The following is a 17,997-nucleotide window of genomic DNA, read 5'->3' as shown; positions in this document are numbered from 1 at the left end:
CTCTGGTGGGCACTCTTACGCACAATTTAGACAACCCTTTTTAGGTTCTAAAGAATTGGGGTAGCTGGTGGTGGATACCTGAAACTATCAAACTACAACCCAGAACCCATGAATCTCGAAGACAATTGTATAAAAATGTAGCTTATGAGGAGTGACAATGGGATTGGGAAAACCATAAGGACCACACTCCACTTTGTCTAGTTTATGGATGGATGAGTAGAAAAATAGGGGAAGGAAACAAACAAACAAACAGACAAAGGTACCCAGTGTTCTTTTTTACTTCAATTGCTCTTTTTCACTTTAATTATTATTCTTACTATGTTTGTGTGTGTGCTAATGAAGGTGTCAGGGATTGATTTAGGTGATGAATGTACAACTATGTAATGGTACTGTGAACAATCGAATGTACGATTTGTTTTGTATGACTGCGTGGTATGTGAATATATCTCAATAAAATGAAGATCAAAAAAAAAAAAAAAAAGCACAGGGGTGAATGGGAATATTTTGGGGATAAAATGTTTCCAATCAAAACAAATGCCATAGCAATTTCCAGGCACACTCAATTCTTCAGTCAAAATTAACTGGGTCATCACCAGAACCCTGAAATGTCTGATATTCCAGGTGACTCATAGTCCACTAAGTAAAACCAAATCATCTGAAAGCATTTTTGTCACCATTAGTTGACGTAAAAATATTCCAGGGGTGTATTTCACAAGGGTAGGGAAAACAAAGAGGTGGACATGAAACTTACCGGGTAGAGGCCACCAGAAAGGGCCTTTCCAAGGAGGATTATATCAGGTCTAACATTTTCATGATCAACAGCCAGCCATCTGCCAGTTCTGGCCAATCCTGTCTGTATTTCATCAGCAATAAACAGAACCTGTTGGAAAACAACATAACAGCATTAATTATCATTTTCATTTCCTCAAGGAAAATAGTGATCTTTAATTCTGATATGCCCTCAGATTTGTGATGAGGTTTTAACTATCTACACAATTCCAACGGTGACCCCAGGAAATCCTGTAAACACCCCAATTATTTACTGTCAGGCTACAACAGCACCACCACCCCCCACAGCCATTTCACACTGCTCTACATAGTGGAAAGTCACACCGCGAAGATGAGGATTAGGGGAGGTGGGGGGGGGTTGGCTATAACTACCCTCTGGGAACAAATTAATTCATCTGTTTATTCCATATTTATTAAACATTTACTATATGACAGAAAGTAATCAATGGTTTAAAAAAGAAAAACAACTACACAAGTATTAACATTGGTGGGAGAAGGGGGAGAGATATTAAATTTTGGAGCTGGGGGATGACAGCAAAGGGTTTGGTAGGACTTGGGACTGTTACAAGGATTAAGCATGAAATGCTCTTAGAGAAGAGAGGAGAGAACTTGGTTAAGGCCCGAAGTCCACAGCTATGCCTAGGCCCGGGTAAGGCCAATGTTCCAGAGCCAGTAACAAGTCAGCTTCTGAGCTGGGCGTGGACACAACAGGCTCAAAAGTTCTGCAGCTCTGGGAATGAGGCTCCCTCTAGTGGACAAGGGATTTAATCTTTGCATTTCTCCCAACAGCGGAATTCTAAGAGCCGCCTGCAGTTAGGCAGAAGCCTGTGGGCCCCAAGGCGGAGCATAAGGGGTGGGCTGCAAGGACACCTGGTGCCTGGTGCAGAGTTCCCGCACTCCCAGCAGGTAGCCTGGATCTGGAACAACCACACCTGCTTCACCCTGAATTGGTTCCACCATAAACGCAGCGACATTTGGATCCTGAAGAACACGCTACAAAAGAAATATGAGAAAGTTTTAATAACTTCCTTTCTGCCTCATTTGAAAATCTGAAATCACACACCACACATATTTTCCTGTCAATTACCAAACACTTCAGCTTTAAGCTACTCTAACCTACATTTTCTAATATGCAGTTAAATGTACTGTAAGTAAAACCTAAGGTCAATGGCCATTTAAAGCCATTTTAAGTGAATCTTTTTATTTTGCCCATATCCTCCACTTCATAACTTTTAAAAACTAACGAAAAATGGCACAGTTTCATCTAGTAAAGTATTTTAAAAGACAATATCCAAGTTAATTGTTATCAAGGATACAAATCTAAAGTAGCTGCCTAATTATAAAGATTAGACCATGGCACTCAGTTTTCTCTGTGTTGGAAACTAATTTTCCATTACAAAGAACAAGCCTGAAACCTCGGCCTAATTTAAATAGGATAAATTTCATTACAGTCACATAATGTATTTTTAACTCATCTATTCAACAAGTATTATTTCTGTTTACTATGTGCTAAGCACCAAGTTACTAGTGAAGTACCTCAAGAGCAGGCAGATCATTATAGGGAATGATTTCAAAACCTGGCATAAATGGACCAAAACCATCATAACTTGTGGGGTCTGTGGAACTGGAGATAGCGGACAAGGTTCTACCCCAGAAGTTTCCAGCTAGAAAGGAGAAACAAACGCTGATTATTTCAAACAAACCCCCAAATTTATCAAACACTGTTCCCCCAAAATACCTAGGAAGTTTGATTTAAAAAAAAAAAAGTCAAGGGTTTGCTTTAGAGAACCTCTAAGAGGCTTTCATTTTTAAAAACAAAACCTGAAATGGACAGAGGTGATGGTAGCACATTATTGTGAGAATAACTAACAATGCTGAATGATGTGTGAATGGTGGCAAGGGGAAGCTCAGAGTCACATATGTCACCAGAAGGAAAGCTGGAGGTTAAAATATGGGAATGTATAAAACAGTGAATCCTGTGGTGGACAAAGTCCGTGATTAACTGTACAAATATTAGTGATCTCTTTCATGAACTAGAAATGTATGACACAATAATTAGAAGTTAATAGAGGGACATACAGGGAAAAAATATACCTATTGCAAACTATGTACCACAGTCAGTAGTACTTTAACATTCTATCATCAACAGTAACAAATGTACTATACCAATACTATGAGTCAATAATGCAGGTGGGGGCGGTTAGAGGTATGGGAGGATTTGAGTTTTCTTTTTGTTTTTATTTCTTTTCTGGAATAATGTATACACAGCTGTATGATGGTACCATGGGCAAATGATTGTGTACTTTGGATGATTGTATGGTATGTGAACAATCTCAATAAAATTGAATTAAAAAAAAAAAACTCATATTCAATGCCATGTTCATATGGCGTAAGAGGACTACAGTTTGGCACTGCAATTACTATTTCATGTACTTCTCTACTGAGTCTCTTGACACTAATATAAAGAAAGAGACACTTATCTTTTCTTTCACTAATCCCAACCCAATAGCAAACCCTAGCAATTTAGGCATTCAATATATGCTTTTCCTGAGATGGTACGTTTTTGATAATGATAGGAGAAAGAGGATATTTTTCATAGAGAATTAACAGGTTTTCCTTTTAAAAATCCAAATATTGCAAGCTAACTATTCTACAGAATGCATTTTAAGTTTCATTTGGAGACAATATCCTCAGACAATCCAAATACTTTCAATTTTTCCTTCCTTGAATCCAGTCCTTCATAATGCTAAATGATAAGACATCTGCCTTTGTTCAAAAGCATTTTTTATACATTAATTTATTTCATTAATAAATTTGATTGCATGCCTACTATACGTCAGGCACAGAAGGCTGATAAGTTCAGCAAGGTCCCTGCTCTCAAAGAGCTTAATTCTAGTAGAGAAGAAACACCGTAACATAAGCCAGTAAAGCAAATGAATAAGAACATTTCAGATTGGGTTAAACTCCAGGAAGCAAACAAGGTAGAACAGTCGAGAGGGTTGAGGGCTCGCCTATGTTACGTTTTTACATCTTACCACCACTTCTGCCAGCAGCAACTTAATTAACCCAGTACTGACTTATTGTATTTTGGCTTCATAGCATCTCTAAAAACTACTCTTGCAAAGCCTCTCTCACCTATGAGCAATCTCCACTCTACTCATCCACTAATAACAGTGTATTGATTTTGACCAGGCTTGTTTAAGGAAAAAATGTACCTAATTAGGCCAAGGACCTATTCTCTCTCCTCTATCCAGCCTCATGGAGCTCATCCCCCATTGCTTAACGTTCAAGTAATAAGGGATCTACTGCGTGAACAGACATCCTCTGTCTCTGTACCCCACTGACTCACTAGTTTCTTTCAGTACTTGAGTGAAAACATCTTAATACCCGTTGCTAACCTTAAAGAGACTGATACAGTCTGTAAGAATGAAAATCACTACAAATACCAAGAGACAGTTAGATTAACAATAATCCTAATAAGTACAGATAAGTTACAGAGGGTAAACTTAATGTTATGGAAATGCTCAGGAATGACTATGGTTTGTTAATTTTTGGGGGTATGGTAGGAACAAGTTGGCAGCAATGTAGTTATTTTAGGTTATTTGTTTTTATTATACCTTTGTTTGGTAATAGTTTGTTAATTTTCTTGGGTATGGTAGGAACATGTTGGAAGCAATGTAGTTATTTTAGGTTACCTTTTTTTATTATTCCTTTGTTTTGGTTTTGTTTGAAATGTTTTTTTATTGTTTGTTTTTTAATTTTTTGATAAAGTTAAAAAAAAAGAGAGAGAGAATTATACTATTCTACAACCGAGCCATAAGATTTTTAAATGGTAAGTTGCAGAGCTACGAAAGGTTTCTTCCTCTTGGGAACACTAATCTGCCATCCCCAAATACCAACTACTAGTGGTCATTTAAACTCTGGGTTCTATTATATGATGGAGTTTACGATTTTAACTGCATGTAGTCTATTCACAAGGCAAAACATTTAAGGTATTCAATTACCACAAAAATGAATTTTAACCATGGGCAGTGACAAATCTATACATAATTTGTTTTAAGAATTGAAACCAACTTCTTCAAAAATGATTCAAAATCTATCACTGTATATCACTGTATATCATTATACAACTCCCAAAAGCCAGATTACAACATCTCAACCATTATTCCCCCTAACCAATATTCAAGTAATTCTTCTCAACCATTCCCAGAAGTATACAAGGGAAACTACAGCTCTCCTCCTCCCCATAGCTTCAGAGAACATGGTACAACCAATGCAGTAAAGAACAAGATTCACACTTGATCTCATACCCAGGGCATGGCCCACTCAAACATAACCCAACCCAGACCCAGACAACCTAACAAAAGTCCTCCACTTTAATAAGAACAGGTAATTAACTGGAAAACTGCTATGGAAAACAAAATCAGATAAGCAGATAATGAGAAATTAAATCAAATGATCACTCATTTTAGGGAGGAACTGGTAGGGAATTGTTTAGGAGAGAAAAATCCTACATATGAAGAAATAACTTGAAAATAAACCCAAGACAAGGAAGTTCCTCATTAATTTTTAATGAAATGTTCAGCAAATAAAGAATCAGGTAGGAGGCAAAAACATTAAAGTATCTCATCAGTAAATTAAAACCGTAAATGGAAGTGCATGTTTAAATGATAGTAGCTAATGTTTAATTTCACATACCTGCAAAAACGATCTTTGCTTTGTATTTCTGAATACCCTTGACGGTGTAGCCCCATTTACGAGCAAGTTTGCAGGCAGTCTCTCCAGCCTCCACTCCTATCCAGAGGGAAAAATTTCAGATTTTAAAAATGCTTTAAGTTATCAGAAAATAATAAGACTATTTTCTTGGTTATGTAACCAAAAAAGGAAATATTTTACCTGTGTTCATAGGAAGAACTTTGTGGTAGTTGAAAAGTTTAGTAACATACTCCTCATATTCACCGAGAACATTGTTATAGAAAGCCCTAGACGTTAAGGTCAGTATGTCCGCCTGGCTTTTCAGAGCATTCACAATCTTTGGGTGACAGTGCCCTTGGTTGACGGCACTGTAAGCACTCAAGAAGTCAAAATATTTTCGGCCTTCTACATCCCACACGTAAACGCCTAAAATATATAAGGAAAACAAAGAATTTTAGAAAACTACTAGATTATATAAAGTCTAAAGATTAACACTGCTAGCAAGCTTTCTGAATGAAACATATGACCCTCCATTTAATATATAATTGTGGTTCAGGCTTGTTTAATAATAAATTTTTCTGTATTAGATATTTTAAGGAATTATATTTTATCTGTCAATCATCAAAAAACAGGTTTAACAAGAATGGCATACCATGAAAAGGATGTAAACCCTCAAGTGAAACCTGTATCTAATTTGAACATTAAGAAGTCAAAATTGGAATTTAAAGGCAAAGAGTTAAACTTAGATAAGATCATGAAAAGTTGACTATAGATAGTAAGATGAATTGGGGGGTTTGTGTACACCGCATATACTTAAATATCATATTAGGTGCTTTGGCACCTAATTTCACCCTTATGAGAATCTGTTACTAGCCCCTGTACAGGGACAAGGAAATAAGAGGCTTAGATTACAGAACTGGCCCAAGCTAGCAGGTGTGGAACTGGGACTTGAGTCTAGTCTGTCATGCTCCAGAGCTCATCCTCTGCTACTATAAATGAAGAATAATTCTGCAAACCAAATTGTTTCCAAATTTGTAATACATACATCTAGATTTTTTGTTCAAAAGGCGATACATCTATATTACAGTACTGGTCACAAACTGTCATCTTCTGGCCTAAACCTAAGTCATAAACTTTTATTTCATTAAGTTAAGGCTGTTTATATCAAAATCTGGAATAAATCACCATTTGGCAATAACCAAAATATTATAGTAATAATTTATTTAAGCAAGAATCAATAGAGGCTAAAACTGAGTCCAAGTTTGATGGATAGCAGGATATTTGCATAATCTCAAAACATCTTTGCTTAGGGAAACATAGTAACTTTGCAGTGGAGAAGCCCAGGGGACACCATCTGCCAAGGGCTAAAGGTCAACACTGTCACTAATGGAATACAAAGATGTCATGTGTCTCCTGACATGCCAAACTGAGGAGGACACAAAAACAGGTCTGCGGTTTCCTGCCCAAAACATACAATCTGAATCTCATCCCGAGAGAACGTAAGCCAACCCCAAATTGAGGTTCCTTCCACAAAATTATTGGCCTGTACTCTCCAAAAATACCAAGTTTAGAAAGACTGAGGAATTGTTCTGGAATAAAGAAGACTAAACAGACATGATAACTGAATGCAACTTATAAAAAGATTTTCTTTTGCTATAAAGGACAATAAAGAAATCTGAGTAAGGGCTATAGATTAGACAATGGTGGTGTATCAATGTTAACTTCCTGACTTTGATCATTACACTGTTCCTGTTTGTTAGGAAACACACACTAACAAAGGAGCATAATATCTGCAACTTATTCTTGAATGATTCAGAATAAAAATGTGTGTGTGTGTGTGTGTGTGTGTGTGTGTGTGTGGAGAGAGAGAGAGACAGAGAGAGAGATGATAAACCAAATAAGGCAAAATGTTAGCACCTGGAAAATCTAGGTAACAGGTAAAAGAAAATTCTTTGTACTTCTGTTGCAACTTCTTTAAGTCTAAAATTATGCCAGAATAAAAGTTAAGAAAAGAAAATGATAGCAAAGTTATAGTACTTTATTATGTCTCTTATAGTCCCTACTGGTAAGGTCCACTGTGACAAAAACTAAATGAGTTCATCCTTGTATCTCCCAAAGCAAGCATTAGATGTTCAATCAATATTAAATTAAATTTATTTGCAATATCAAAATTAAATGCATCTTGAGAAAAACATACAAAAAAACAGAGAAGCAATTAATTTTTTAAAAAGCTTTCAAATAAAAACAAACAAAAAACCAGGATGAACTTGCAGGTACCTTTTCCTCTCTCCAGGGCTACAGGTAAAGGGTGGTAGTTGTGCGCACCATATTTAGATTCCCGTTCAAAAATGTAATCAGAGGACGGAGGGCCTTGGACCGTTTTTTTAGTTGCAACGGATGTAGCAGAAGCCACTGAAGAATGAACTCCACGACGAAGTATAGTAAAAGTCTGCAAATGTGCTAGTTTGGAAAACATTGTTCCTTCCCGCAGGATTTTACAGACCTGATCAAAGAAAAGAGAAGGCACTGAGAATAAGAAACTTCCAGAGTTGATGTATATTAACCCAGTAGGTATTTGTCAAGCATCTACCATATGTGCAACAAAGGATCAGGCAAATAAAAGAGAAATATGCCCTGGTCCTTGCCTTTGGGGAGCTTGAAGGCAACAAAGGGAAGAAATATGTATTTACAGGAAAACTTGACAGGTGCTACAACAAGGATGTGTGCTAAGGACTATGTCAGAAAAAGGTGGATGGGAAGTCAGTGGCTTTTACTTTTCACTTACACCCTTTTGTACCACTTGAGAGTTTTATAAAATAACTTACACACACACTTTTTTGTTTTTTGTTTTTTACGTCAACAGTGCTAAGAGTACATCAGGACAAAGGAACTCACTGCAGAGTAGCTAGGCAGGGCTGTACAGAAGACAGGCTACAGAGCTGGTAACAGATCTTGCAGACTGAGGAACCAAGGTCAAGACGGCAGGGGAGAGCACACAGGCAGTGAGGCCACTTCAGAGAAGGGGGCCTGGTCTGAGTGTAGTCATGGGGCAGGAGACGCAGGGACTGGAGAATTATTTTACATATCGACTTTGTCCTGGTCTATTGGGTGTGAAGAAATAAAGGAAGAATTTGGTTTCTACCGAGATAATAGGGACCATCATGAAAAGAACAGGTGGGAGAGGGAGGAAGTGATTTGTTGAGGGCAGGAAAGGTTGAAGCATAACACATACAAAAGGTAAAATCTAATATTTAGCCACAAATATCTAAAAATTCTACACATCAAAATTATGCCATATGCTGGTTTGAATCTATTATGTCCCCCACAAAAGCCATGCTCTTTTAATCCAACTTTGTGGGTACAGACTTATTATGGGTGGGATCTTCTGATTAGGTTGTTTCCATGGAGATGTGACCCACCCAACTGTGGGTGAGACCTTTTGATTAGATATTTCCATGGAGGTGTGACCCTGCCCATTCAAGGTGGGTCTTGATTAGTTTACTAAGATTCCTTAAGAGAGCTCAGAGGCTGACACAACCCCAGACACTTGGATATGCGAACAGAAAGACGTCTGAAGAGGCAAAGCTAAGAGACGAAGCCCAGAGTTTGTCCTGGAGAAGCTAAGAGAGGAACCCAGACGCTTAGAGACAAACACCCTGAGAAGAACACACAAGGATACATGGGAGCTGAAAGAGAAGCTAAGGGAGTCAGAAGCCCAGAGACATTTTGGAGAAAGACATTTTGGAGAAAGTCATTTTGAAACCAGAACCCAGGAGCAAAGGACCAGCAGACACCAAGAAATGTGCCTTCCCAGTTGACAGAGGTGTTCCAGGCACTGTCAGCCTTTCCTCAGTGAAGGAGTATCCTCTTGTTGATGCCTTAGTTTGGATAATTTATACCATTTGAACTGTAAATTTGTAACCTAATAAATCCCCTTCATAAAAGCACATCCATTTCTGATATATTGCATTTCCGGCAGCTTTAGCAAACCAGAACATCCCATAAGCAAAGGTGAAAGGCAAACAGACTAGGAAAAAAATGCTCTGCCAATTTATAATAAATAGCCTATAAAGGACTTTTACAAGAAATTGAACAGATCAACCAAAAAAATTATATATATTTAAAAAGACAATTCCCCAAATAAAGAGTCTATTCTGCTACAATGGCTATGTTTCTGTAAAACTTATCCAGCCCATAACTGTATTGGAGAATATTCACACTCATATAGATAGAAATTAGAGTACAGTTTACCAGGGGCAGGAGGCAGAGGGAATAAGGAGTAAATGCATAATGGGTATAGGGTTTCAGTCTGGGGAGATGGGCAAGTTTTAGTAATGAAAGGTAGAAATGCGTGTAGGGTTTCTGTCTGGGGTGAAGGGAAACTTCTAGAAGTGGATGGTGGGAAGGTGATAGCATTGCAACATTCTAAATGTGATTAATCCCACTAACGGAATGCTAGGGAGGGGGTGGAGTGGGAAGATTTAGGCTGTACATATGTTTCCACAATGGAAAGAAAAAAAAAAAAAAAGACAGTCTAAATAGATGACAATTAAATGCCAAGGATGATCCTGGATGGGATCTGAGGATGGAGGAGAGGAGGCTCAAAGGGACACAGATGGGACTTAAGCAAAAAAAAAAAAAAAAAAGAAAAAAAAAGAAATATAGAAATGTAGTGAGGATATCAAATTATGAATATGATTAATCCCACTGAATGGTATGCTTGGGAGTGGTTGAGATGGGAAAGTTTATGTTGTACATATGTTCCTACAATTATAAAAAAGAAAGAGCAACTAAATAGACAGCAACAATTAAATACAATTTGTGATCCTAGACAGGATCTGACAAGGGAGGAGAAAAGGCTCAAAAGGACATTATTGGGATATACTGAAAAAATCAGAACACAGACCATAACTTTATATCAATGTTAAATTTACTGAAGTTGATAACTGCATTTAAGGTGATTACATAAGTGAGTATCTTTGTTCTTAGGAAATGTATATGCCAGTATTAAATGTTCAAGGAGCATGATGAATACAACCTATAATCAAGTGTTCAGAAAATGGATTGATAAATAGGTAGACTGATAGATGGACTGATGGATAGATCGAATAAGGCAAATTTAGCAAAATGTTAACATTTGTGTGTATGGGTATCTAGGGGATACAGGTTTTGGGAGTTCTCTGTACAGGGTTTGTATTAATTTTTTAACTGTCCTGTAAGCATTTCAAAATAAAAAGTTTTTAAAAAGAAAAAAAAAAAAAAAAAAAACTTAACCAGCCCAAAATTTGCATCATAAAAGCAACTGTTTGAAGAAGAAGAGTCATTAGGAACTAGAGAACAAACTACAATAAGTTATCTGTATGAATTTTAGTAATAACACCTATAAACATCACTGAGTAAATCCAGCATTTACTGCCATATGTTTCTGTATCTCCTGAGGCTTCTGTCTTCCAAGCATCACTGGCCCCCATCACAGTGGGGGATACACTGTTGTATATCCAGTTTTACCATAATCATCACAATATGCAATCAAGTAAAGACTGAGCTATGTTAATGGATGCAGAGTTTCTGTCCAGGGGTTGAAAAGTTTGGGTAAGAGGTGGTGATAACAGTAGCACAACATTGTGAATGTAATTAATACCACTGAATTGTATACTTGAAAATAGTTAAAATCGGAAATTTTATGTTGTAAATGTTATCACAATAAAAATTTTTTTAATAAACTGTGCTATGAAGAAACTAAGAATGAAAAGAAAATTAGAGAACATGCACAGCAATCATGTCTGGAAAGAAACGTGTTTTTTCAAGATAAATTCAAGATTTGTAGAAAGTTGCAAGACAAACAAAAAAAAAAACAGAAACTAGTTAACTGGTGTTTCAACAGAACAAGTCAACTCATGCATAATCTTACAGCACCTTTGTTCTGAGCTGCCAAATTAACAAAACATCACACTTGGAGTTTAGCTTACTTCTCTTTCAACTTTGCACTATCCAGTAAACACAGCAAGTTTAGGAAATTCACAACTGCTAAGCAAAATCCAGAACTCCAGTGTGCCAAAGACTCACCAACTATCCTCTTTCTTCCCACGGTTCAGACGAGAATGCAGATTTTTAAGCAGAGATCCAGGGACACTTCAAAAGGTTCAATCCAATCGTTCCTGAAATAAAATGCAGAATTGTACCAAGTGCATTTTTCAGAGGAAAAGGCCAATGACTTTAACTAGATTTTATCTCACGGAAGTACGTATCAACAACAAAGTTTTAAAAGAGTCATTAGGCTAGAAGTTGCTGTTGGCAAAAATGTCTGGTTCTACTAGACAAAACTTCCCCTAGATACTATTGCTACATCTAAAACATTGATTTTCAAATTCATTTCGAGTTCTTTACGCTCTGCTCAGTAAGAAGTAATGCTCTACTTGGCCAACTAAAACACTACTATATCAACAGACATTAATTTTTACCCATAAAAATTAGCAATGAAACCCGTGATGTGTCCTCATAGTTTACTCAATGGCACTCTACAGTGAAATAACTTTCTGAAAAGAATTGTAGCCTTAATAAAAGCCTGAGACATGTTTATACTCTCAGACAGGTAATTTTCACTCTTAAGAGTCTACTGTACAGAAATACTCAGGAATGGAGAAACATTCGTGCGTAACAGTGTTCAATGATATGAGAAGGTTCAACCAATCACATACATAATAATGTGTAGTCATTTAAATAATGAACGTTTTTAATGACATGGAGAGATGTTTTAAGATATGTTTAAGTGAAGAAAATAAAGTCATATGCAAAATGACCAACAACACAAAAAATAAACCACCATCAAGAGAAAAACTACAAGGAAAGGTACAAAAAGGTTCACAATGGTCTCTTTCCACTTTTCTGCACTTTTCACATTTTCTACAATGACCATGAATTACATTTAAAATCAGACAGGAAATTGTATTAAAAATGAATTTGGACATCTGCCTGGGCAGTTGCATTTAAATAAAGGAGAAAAAGGTTAGGCAAGAAAAAGGCTGCTAAGAGGAAAAGAAAGGATTTGATAAGCTTTGTAGACATCACTACCCTAGGAAGTGAAGGCCTGATTATGACAAAAGTTTCTCTGTAGGGGATGGGATCAATTTCTAAAACCCAAATGATTTTATTTGATTTTCCTAATCAAGGTCTGCAGCTCTGTGGCTGCACAAGAACCGGGCAAAGAGGCATCAAAAAAAATCAGGGCATTAAAAAAATATTTTTAAAAATTCTAAATAGTATCTTTCAAGTTAATTAACAAGTTGATACAAAAATGGATTCTTTGAGCTTAAACTCAACATTCTCATTTTATATTAGAAAATTATTTGCTAATTCCTGAAACAAATGGGATAAAAAAAAAAATCCACTTATCTGCCAAGTCCAGGCCATTTTATTGAAGAGTAACTAACTATAACTTACTGACAAAATAGTAATATTCAAAACGTTACTAACAACATCATTAGCCATTAGGGAAATGCAAATCAAAACCACAATGAGATACTATCTTACACCCACCAGTACGGCTACCATTTTTTAAAAAGACAGAAAATAACAAATGCTTGTGAGGATGTGGAGAAATAGGAACCCTCATACACTGCTGGTGGGAATGTAAATGGTGCCGCTGCTGTGGAAGACAGTTTGGGGATTCCTCAGAAAGTTAAGTATAGAACTACCACAGACCCAGCCATCCCACTTCTAGCTATATATCCAAGAGAATCAAAAGCAGGAAATCTTAACAGATATTTGCACACCGATGTTCACAGCAGCACTATTAACAATTGCCAGAAGGTTAAAGTAACTCAAGTGTCCATCAGCAGATGAATGGATAAACAAAATGTGGTATATACATACAAGGGGATATTATTCAGCTGTAACAGAGAAGGAAGTTCGGATACATGCAACAACATGGATGAGCCTTGAAAACATCACGTTGAGTGAACAACGCCAGATACAAAAAGACAAAGACTTTAAGATCTCATTGATATAATTAAAACATGAAAATTCGGTGTCAAAAATTAGAACCTAGCTTACTGGGGGTAGGGGTGGAGTGAGGAATAGGGAGTTATTGCTCAATTGTTTCAGTTTCTGTGCAGGCTGATGGAAAAGTTTTGGTAATGGATTGGGGTGACAGTAGCACAACATAGCCAATATAATTAACACACTGAGCTGTATGCTTGAAAGTGGCTAAAATAATTTTAGGTTGTATGTATGTTACCAGAATATAACTATACAACACAGAGAGTAGACCCTAAAGTAAACTATGGACTATAGTTATTATAATTAGAAGAGTAATGTTCTTCATTAGTGTGGTACCATCAACTGCAACAAAGGTACCACACTAATGCAAAATGGGAAAACGGTATGGGCAGGGGAGGTGATGTAATATGGGAACTCCACATGATTTTTCCATAAACCAAGAGTTTTCTGTAAAACTACTCTAATAAAAATACCTAATAACAATAAGTTACTAACACTCATTAAGGTTTTAAAAGTAGAACTCTGGATATTTCATTCAACGGAGAAAGATCCTACAGTTTGGTGGATCGTGGTATACCAGGATTCTGTAAGCAAATTTTTCTCAAAGGATCCTCTGTGTTCAAGTTAACTGTGCTTGGCACCATCCAAGAAATATTAGAACAGAATTTAAACTGGCTTTAAAAATAGCTAACCTCAAAAATTTCCTCTCCTTGGTAAAACACGGTAGTAAGAATGTAAAGTCCGCAGGCTTTGAATCAGAAAGACCAAGATTTAAATTCCGGCTGTGGCACTTGAGTCTCTTTGGGTGATTCTGTCAATCTTTCTGAACATCAATTTCCCCATTTGAAAAATGTGGTTGAAGTCACTCAAGGCATTATTGAGGATTAACTAGTTAACCTTAAGCACCAAACCCAGCACAAAATGGCCACAATATTAGTTCCCTTTCTCCCTTAAATTCATAACAGAACTAGCCAATTTCTGCAGTACAAAAAATAGACAGTTACATAGTTTCTTCTGTATACTGGGATTTTTTTCCTAAAAAGAGTAAATTTTTTTGTTAATTAAAATATATACATATCACAGACTAGAATTACCTGTAATTCCACAAAGAGAATCTTTATTTTTTTCCTATGTACACATACTATATACACATTAGCCTTTTTCACCCTCCCCATAGATTTACCACAGAGACCCTTCTGATGGCTTCCAGGGAGCTTGCACAGCCCTCTTTCACAGGACCTGTGAAAACAGCACATTGTTTTACGTGCCTCTTTCCCCCTCCCCCCTCACGGACTATAAACTTCCTTAAAAGGACAATAACCCTGTCTTAAAATTTGCTTTGCCCAGGTTCCAGCACTGGCTGGCACTCCTCGTTTGTTCAATGATGAGGTCACTCCTGAAGAGACACACTTAGGACCCCTGCAGAAGTCAAGGTATCAAGAGAAAGTGAGCAACACTATAACCAGAGATGATTCAGCCAGAGATCCAGAATGTTAAGCAAGCTGAGGCCCACACCATTTGCACAGACCTCCTAAGGAGTAATTGTTTTCATCAAGAGTTCACTTCCTTAGGTTTAAGGCCTTCCAGAGTCAAAATAACATGTACCAGGCATGCAGCTGGAGTCACACATAACAGAAGCCCTTACTCAGGTCCTGGAAATGAGAACAAATTGCTATGGATAAGCAAAAATTTTAGCAGTGAATGCTTAAGTAATTCACATAATTAATGCAGTCCTTCTTCAGGGAACTCCTGCTCCCTCCCTCCCTACATTGGAGCAGACCTACAAGTGAGTTTCTCTTAAAGGCTGCATTTTGAAGAGTCAATTTAGTCTATTAAATACTATTTTCTTAAATCACTCTAAAAGAATAATCCCTGCAAAGTCATCAAAAAGTCACTTAAACCACTCAACCTGAGAAGTAAATTTGGTTTTACTGTATTTGTCAAATATTTACTGGATTTGAGGCAACCAATCACCAATACAGTCCTTTTTCTGAAAAGTTCTGCCAACCAAACCTTTTTACGTAACCAGAATTCTGGCTAAAATTCAACTTAAATGCGTCATTGGCAAACAACCAAAGTATTACTACTGAAAAAGGACAGGCTAACCTACAACACACCCTCCACACACCTCCAAAATTGAGTCCATTCATCACTATTTTAAAATATATGAATTTGGCCCATCCTCAAGAACTCAGTAAAGCCTCAACTACAGGGGCGGGTGCTGGCATTGAGGTTGTTTGATTAATGCCTAAGCCAGCATTATTCACAAGGGGCAGCACACTAGTCATCCATCTAACAGAAAAGCCAAAGAGGAAGGTGGTGCTGCACCTCTCCCCCTAGCCAAACCCTACCCCAGCTATATTAACCTGCAAGCAAATTCCCCACCAACTGCTTTCCTGAATGTCCAGACAACAGAGCTGTTCTCAGTAGGTGACTACAAGCCCAAGGAATGCTTAAGATGCCTACAATGCATGTATGCAAATCTCCAGCTTCAGATCCACCTTGCCCAGCAACAGATAGACATTTTGGAAAATTTACAAGCATCCATTTGGCATAACTGGGTCCTCTGAAGGAAAGCAAGAACTCCTCTCTCAGCTGTGTCTCATAATCTGTTGTTAAATCATCTGCCTCAGTTCAGTAATGAATTGGGGGTGAGAGGGGAGAACTCAGTAACCAGCAGAAAATACACACCCAAATAACTGAGACAGACTATGGGGAAATTACATACAAGACAGCCTCTTGGGAAGAAAAAATACCTTTTTAATGTTTTTACTATTTAAAGTTATATTGGTTTTCTTTTTTTTTTTCAGGGGTGGGCATGTGCAAAATTAACCTTAAAACACTTTTACTAAATGAAAAATTGTAAACCTAAAACAATAAACTTTTTCATTTATCTGTAGAGTTTATTAAAAGATTGCACATTTTTTTCATAACCAGAAACCAGATTCTCTAAAGATGGAACCAGGATATCCTAATGAAAGGAGTCGATTGTTTATTTCAAATAGGTAAGAGAAAGAAATTGGATTGCAAATCTGAAGAACACTTCCAGGTTCAACTGAGAACTAGTTTATCTATAAAAATTTTTACTCTTACAATCCCGTAGGAAAAGCTCAAAATTGAGACACTGGAGATTATAAAGCCACTTCTTTCCCCTGCTCAATTTATCAAAGAGGTACAAGCGAACACCAAGAAGGTAAGACAGAGTGACAAAAGGAGACTGTAGATCACCGAGAGCAGGTCTTCACTGAATTCAACCATTTAATGAACTCTGCAAAGGACCTCGAAGAATGAAGTTTTGATGCTAAAAGTCCAGCTGGCACCCAGTCCCCTGACACCACCTAATTCACCTGCATCTTACTGTAAGGCACAGCTCTACTTCCGTAATTCTTTATTTGAACAACAGCTAGAGAGAAACAAGAGGGCGAAAAATGTTGGCGGGGCGGGGAGAGGGGGGCAGGTGCGGCGGTAGCGCCCAGGGGCCGCCTGGGAGGGCCCTGGACCACTCTACAAAGCTCTCTCAGTCTCCCTGCCGACCTCAGGAATCGAGAGTGCCACGGGCGTCCAAACTCCTTTCCCAAAACCCAGAGGTGGGCGAGAAGCGTGGGCCGCGGCGCCCGGATCGCGGGGCGCTGGGGACCCCGCGCGGCAGACTCGAGAGCTGCGGGCCGGGGAGGGCCAAGCCCGGGAGAGAGGCCCGGCCCCGCCCCGCCCCGCCTGCAGCCAGGGATGCCACATCCACAGCCTCTCCCGCCTCCCTCCCTCGCGCGTCCGCCCGCCGCGCCGGACCGGTGATCCTGAGGCGACCCACCGGACCGGGGAGGCCCCGCGTCCCGGCAGGTCCCGGCCGTCCGCTGTTCCGGGCGGCCGGTGCCGTAACCCGGCCGCGGAGGCGAAATCTGGCGGCCGCCGGGCCCAGCGGGCCCCCTCAGCGGACTCCCCAGGAACCCCGGCCGGAGCCGCCGCGCGCCCGCCCGCCTCGCGGGCCACCATCGCGGGGAGCCGCCGCCCGGCCACCGAGCCGGTCTCGCCGCGCCCGCGCGGATACCTGACGGCGCCCGGAGGCCAGCACAGCACACGCGACGTCGACGCGGCAGCAGCGGCGTTCGCGGCGCGTCACGGCTGCCTTAAGACGCGGCTCCGCCCGCCCCCTCGACGCCCTCGTCGCCCATTGGCTGGCGGCGGAGATGGGCACCAATCGCGTGGGCGCCGCCCCGCCGCCGCGCATCGCCCGACTTTCCCGGGGCCGCGGGTACGAGCCGCGGGCGCCCGCGCCTCCAGGAGGGGCTGTCGCTGTGCGGGGCCGCGCGTCTGTCCCTCGGTGCCTCCCCTGCGCACCGACTGAGACCCGAAGGGTGAAACGGGCGTCGGGGCCTCCAGGGGCTCGCTGCGTTTCTTGGGCCTCACTTCGAGGAGCGAGGCCCGGGGACGGAGGCCGACGGTGGGCTCGACCCGCGCCCTGCGCAGCCAGAGCCCTGAGGGGACACCAACCCCAGCTCGCCCCCGCGCCGCCCCTCT

The 17,997-nt window shown here is 39.6% G+C and overlaps 1 protein-coding gene across 1 annotated transcript in view; it reads right to left on the bottom strand.

Annotated features, from left to right (window-relative positions):
- Positions 1-17,611, bottom strand: part of OAT (ornithine aminotransferase) — a 29,003-nt gene extending 11,392 nt beyond the window's left edge. Inside the window, exons 1-8 of the mRNA XM_037805156.1 lie at positions 17,528-17,611; positions 11,551-11,642; positions 7,762-7,987; positions 5,686-5,910; positions 5,488-5,583; positions 2,326-2,453; positions 1,660-1,782; positions 752-880 (exon numbers count right to left, since the gene is read on the bottom strand). Of these exons, the coding sequence (XP_037661084.1) occupies positions 752-880; positions 1,660-1,782; positions 2,326-2,453; positions 5,488-5,583; positions 5,686-5,910; positions 7,762-7,960 (900 nt within the window). The 5' untranslated portion in view covers positions 7,961-7,987; positions 11,551-11,642; positions 17,528-17,611. The remainder of the gene's footprint in view (positions 1-751; positions 881-1,659; positions 1,783-2,325; positions 2,454-5,487; positions 5,584-5,685; positions 5,911-7,761; positions 7,988-11,550; positions 11,643-17,527) is intronic.
- Between the last annotated feature and the right edge of the window lie 386 nt (positions 17,612-17,997).

This window comes from Choloepus didactylus, chromosome 15, assembly GCF_015220235.1.
Source record: "Choloepus didactylus isolate mChoDid1 chromosome 15, mChoDid1.pri, whole genome shotgun sequence".
Classification (NCBI taxonomy): domain Eukaryota; kingdom Metazoa; phylum Chordata; class Mammalia; order Pilosa; family Megalonychidae; genus Choloepus; species Choloepus didactylus.
The sequence above is the reverse complement of the archived record's forward strand: the minus strand, read 5'-3'. Positions and strand labels throughout refer to the sequence as shown.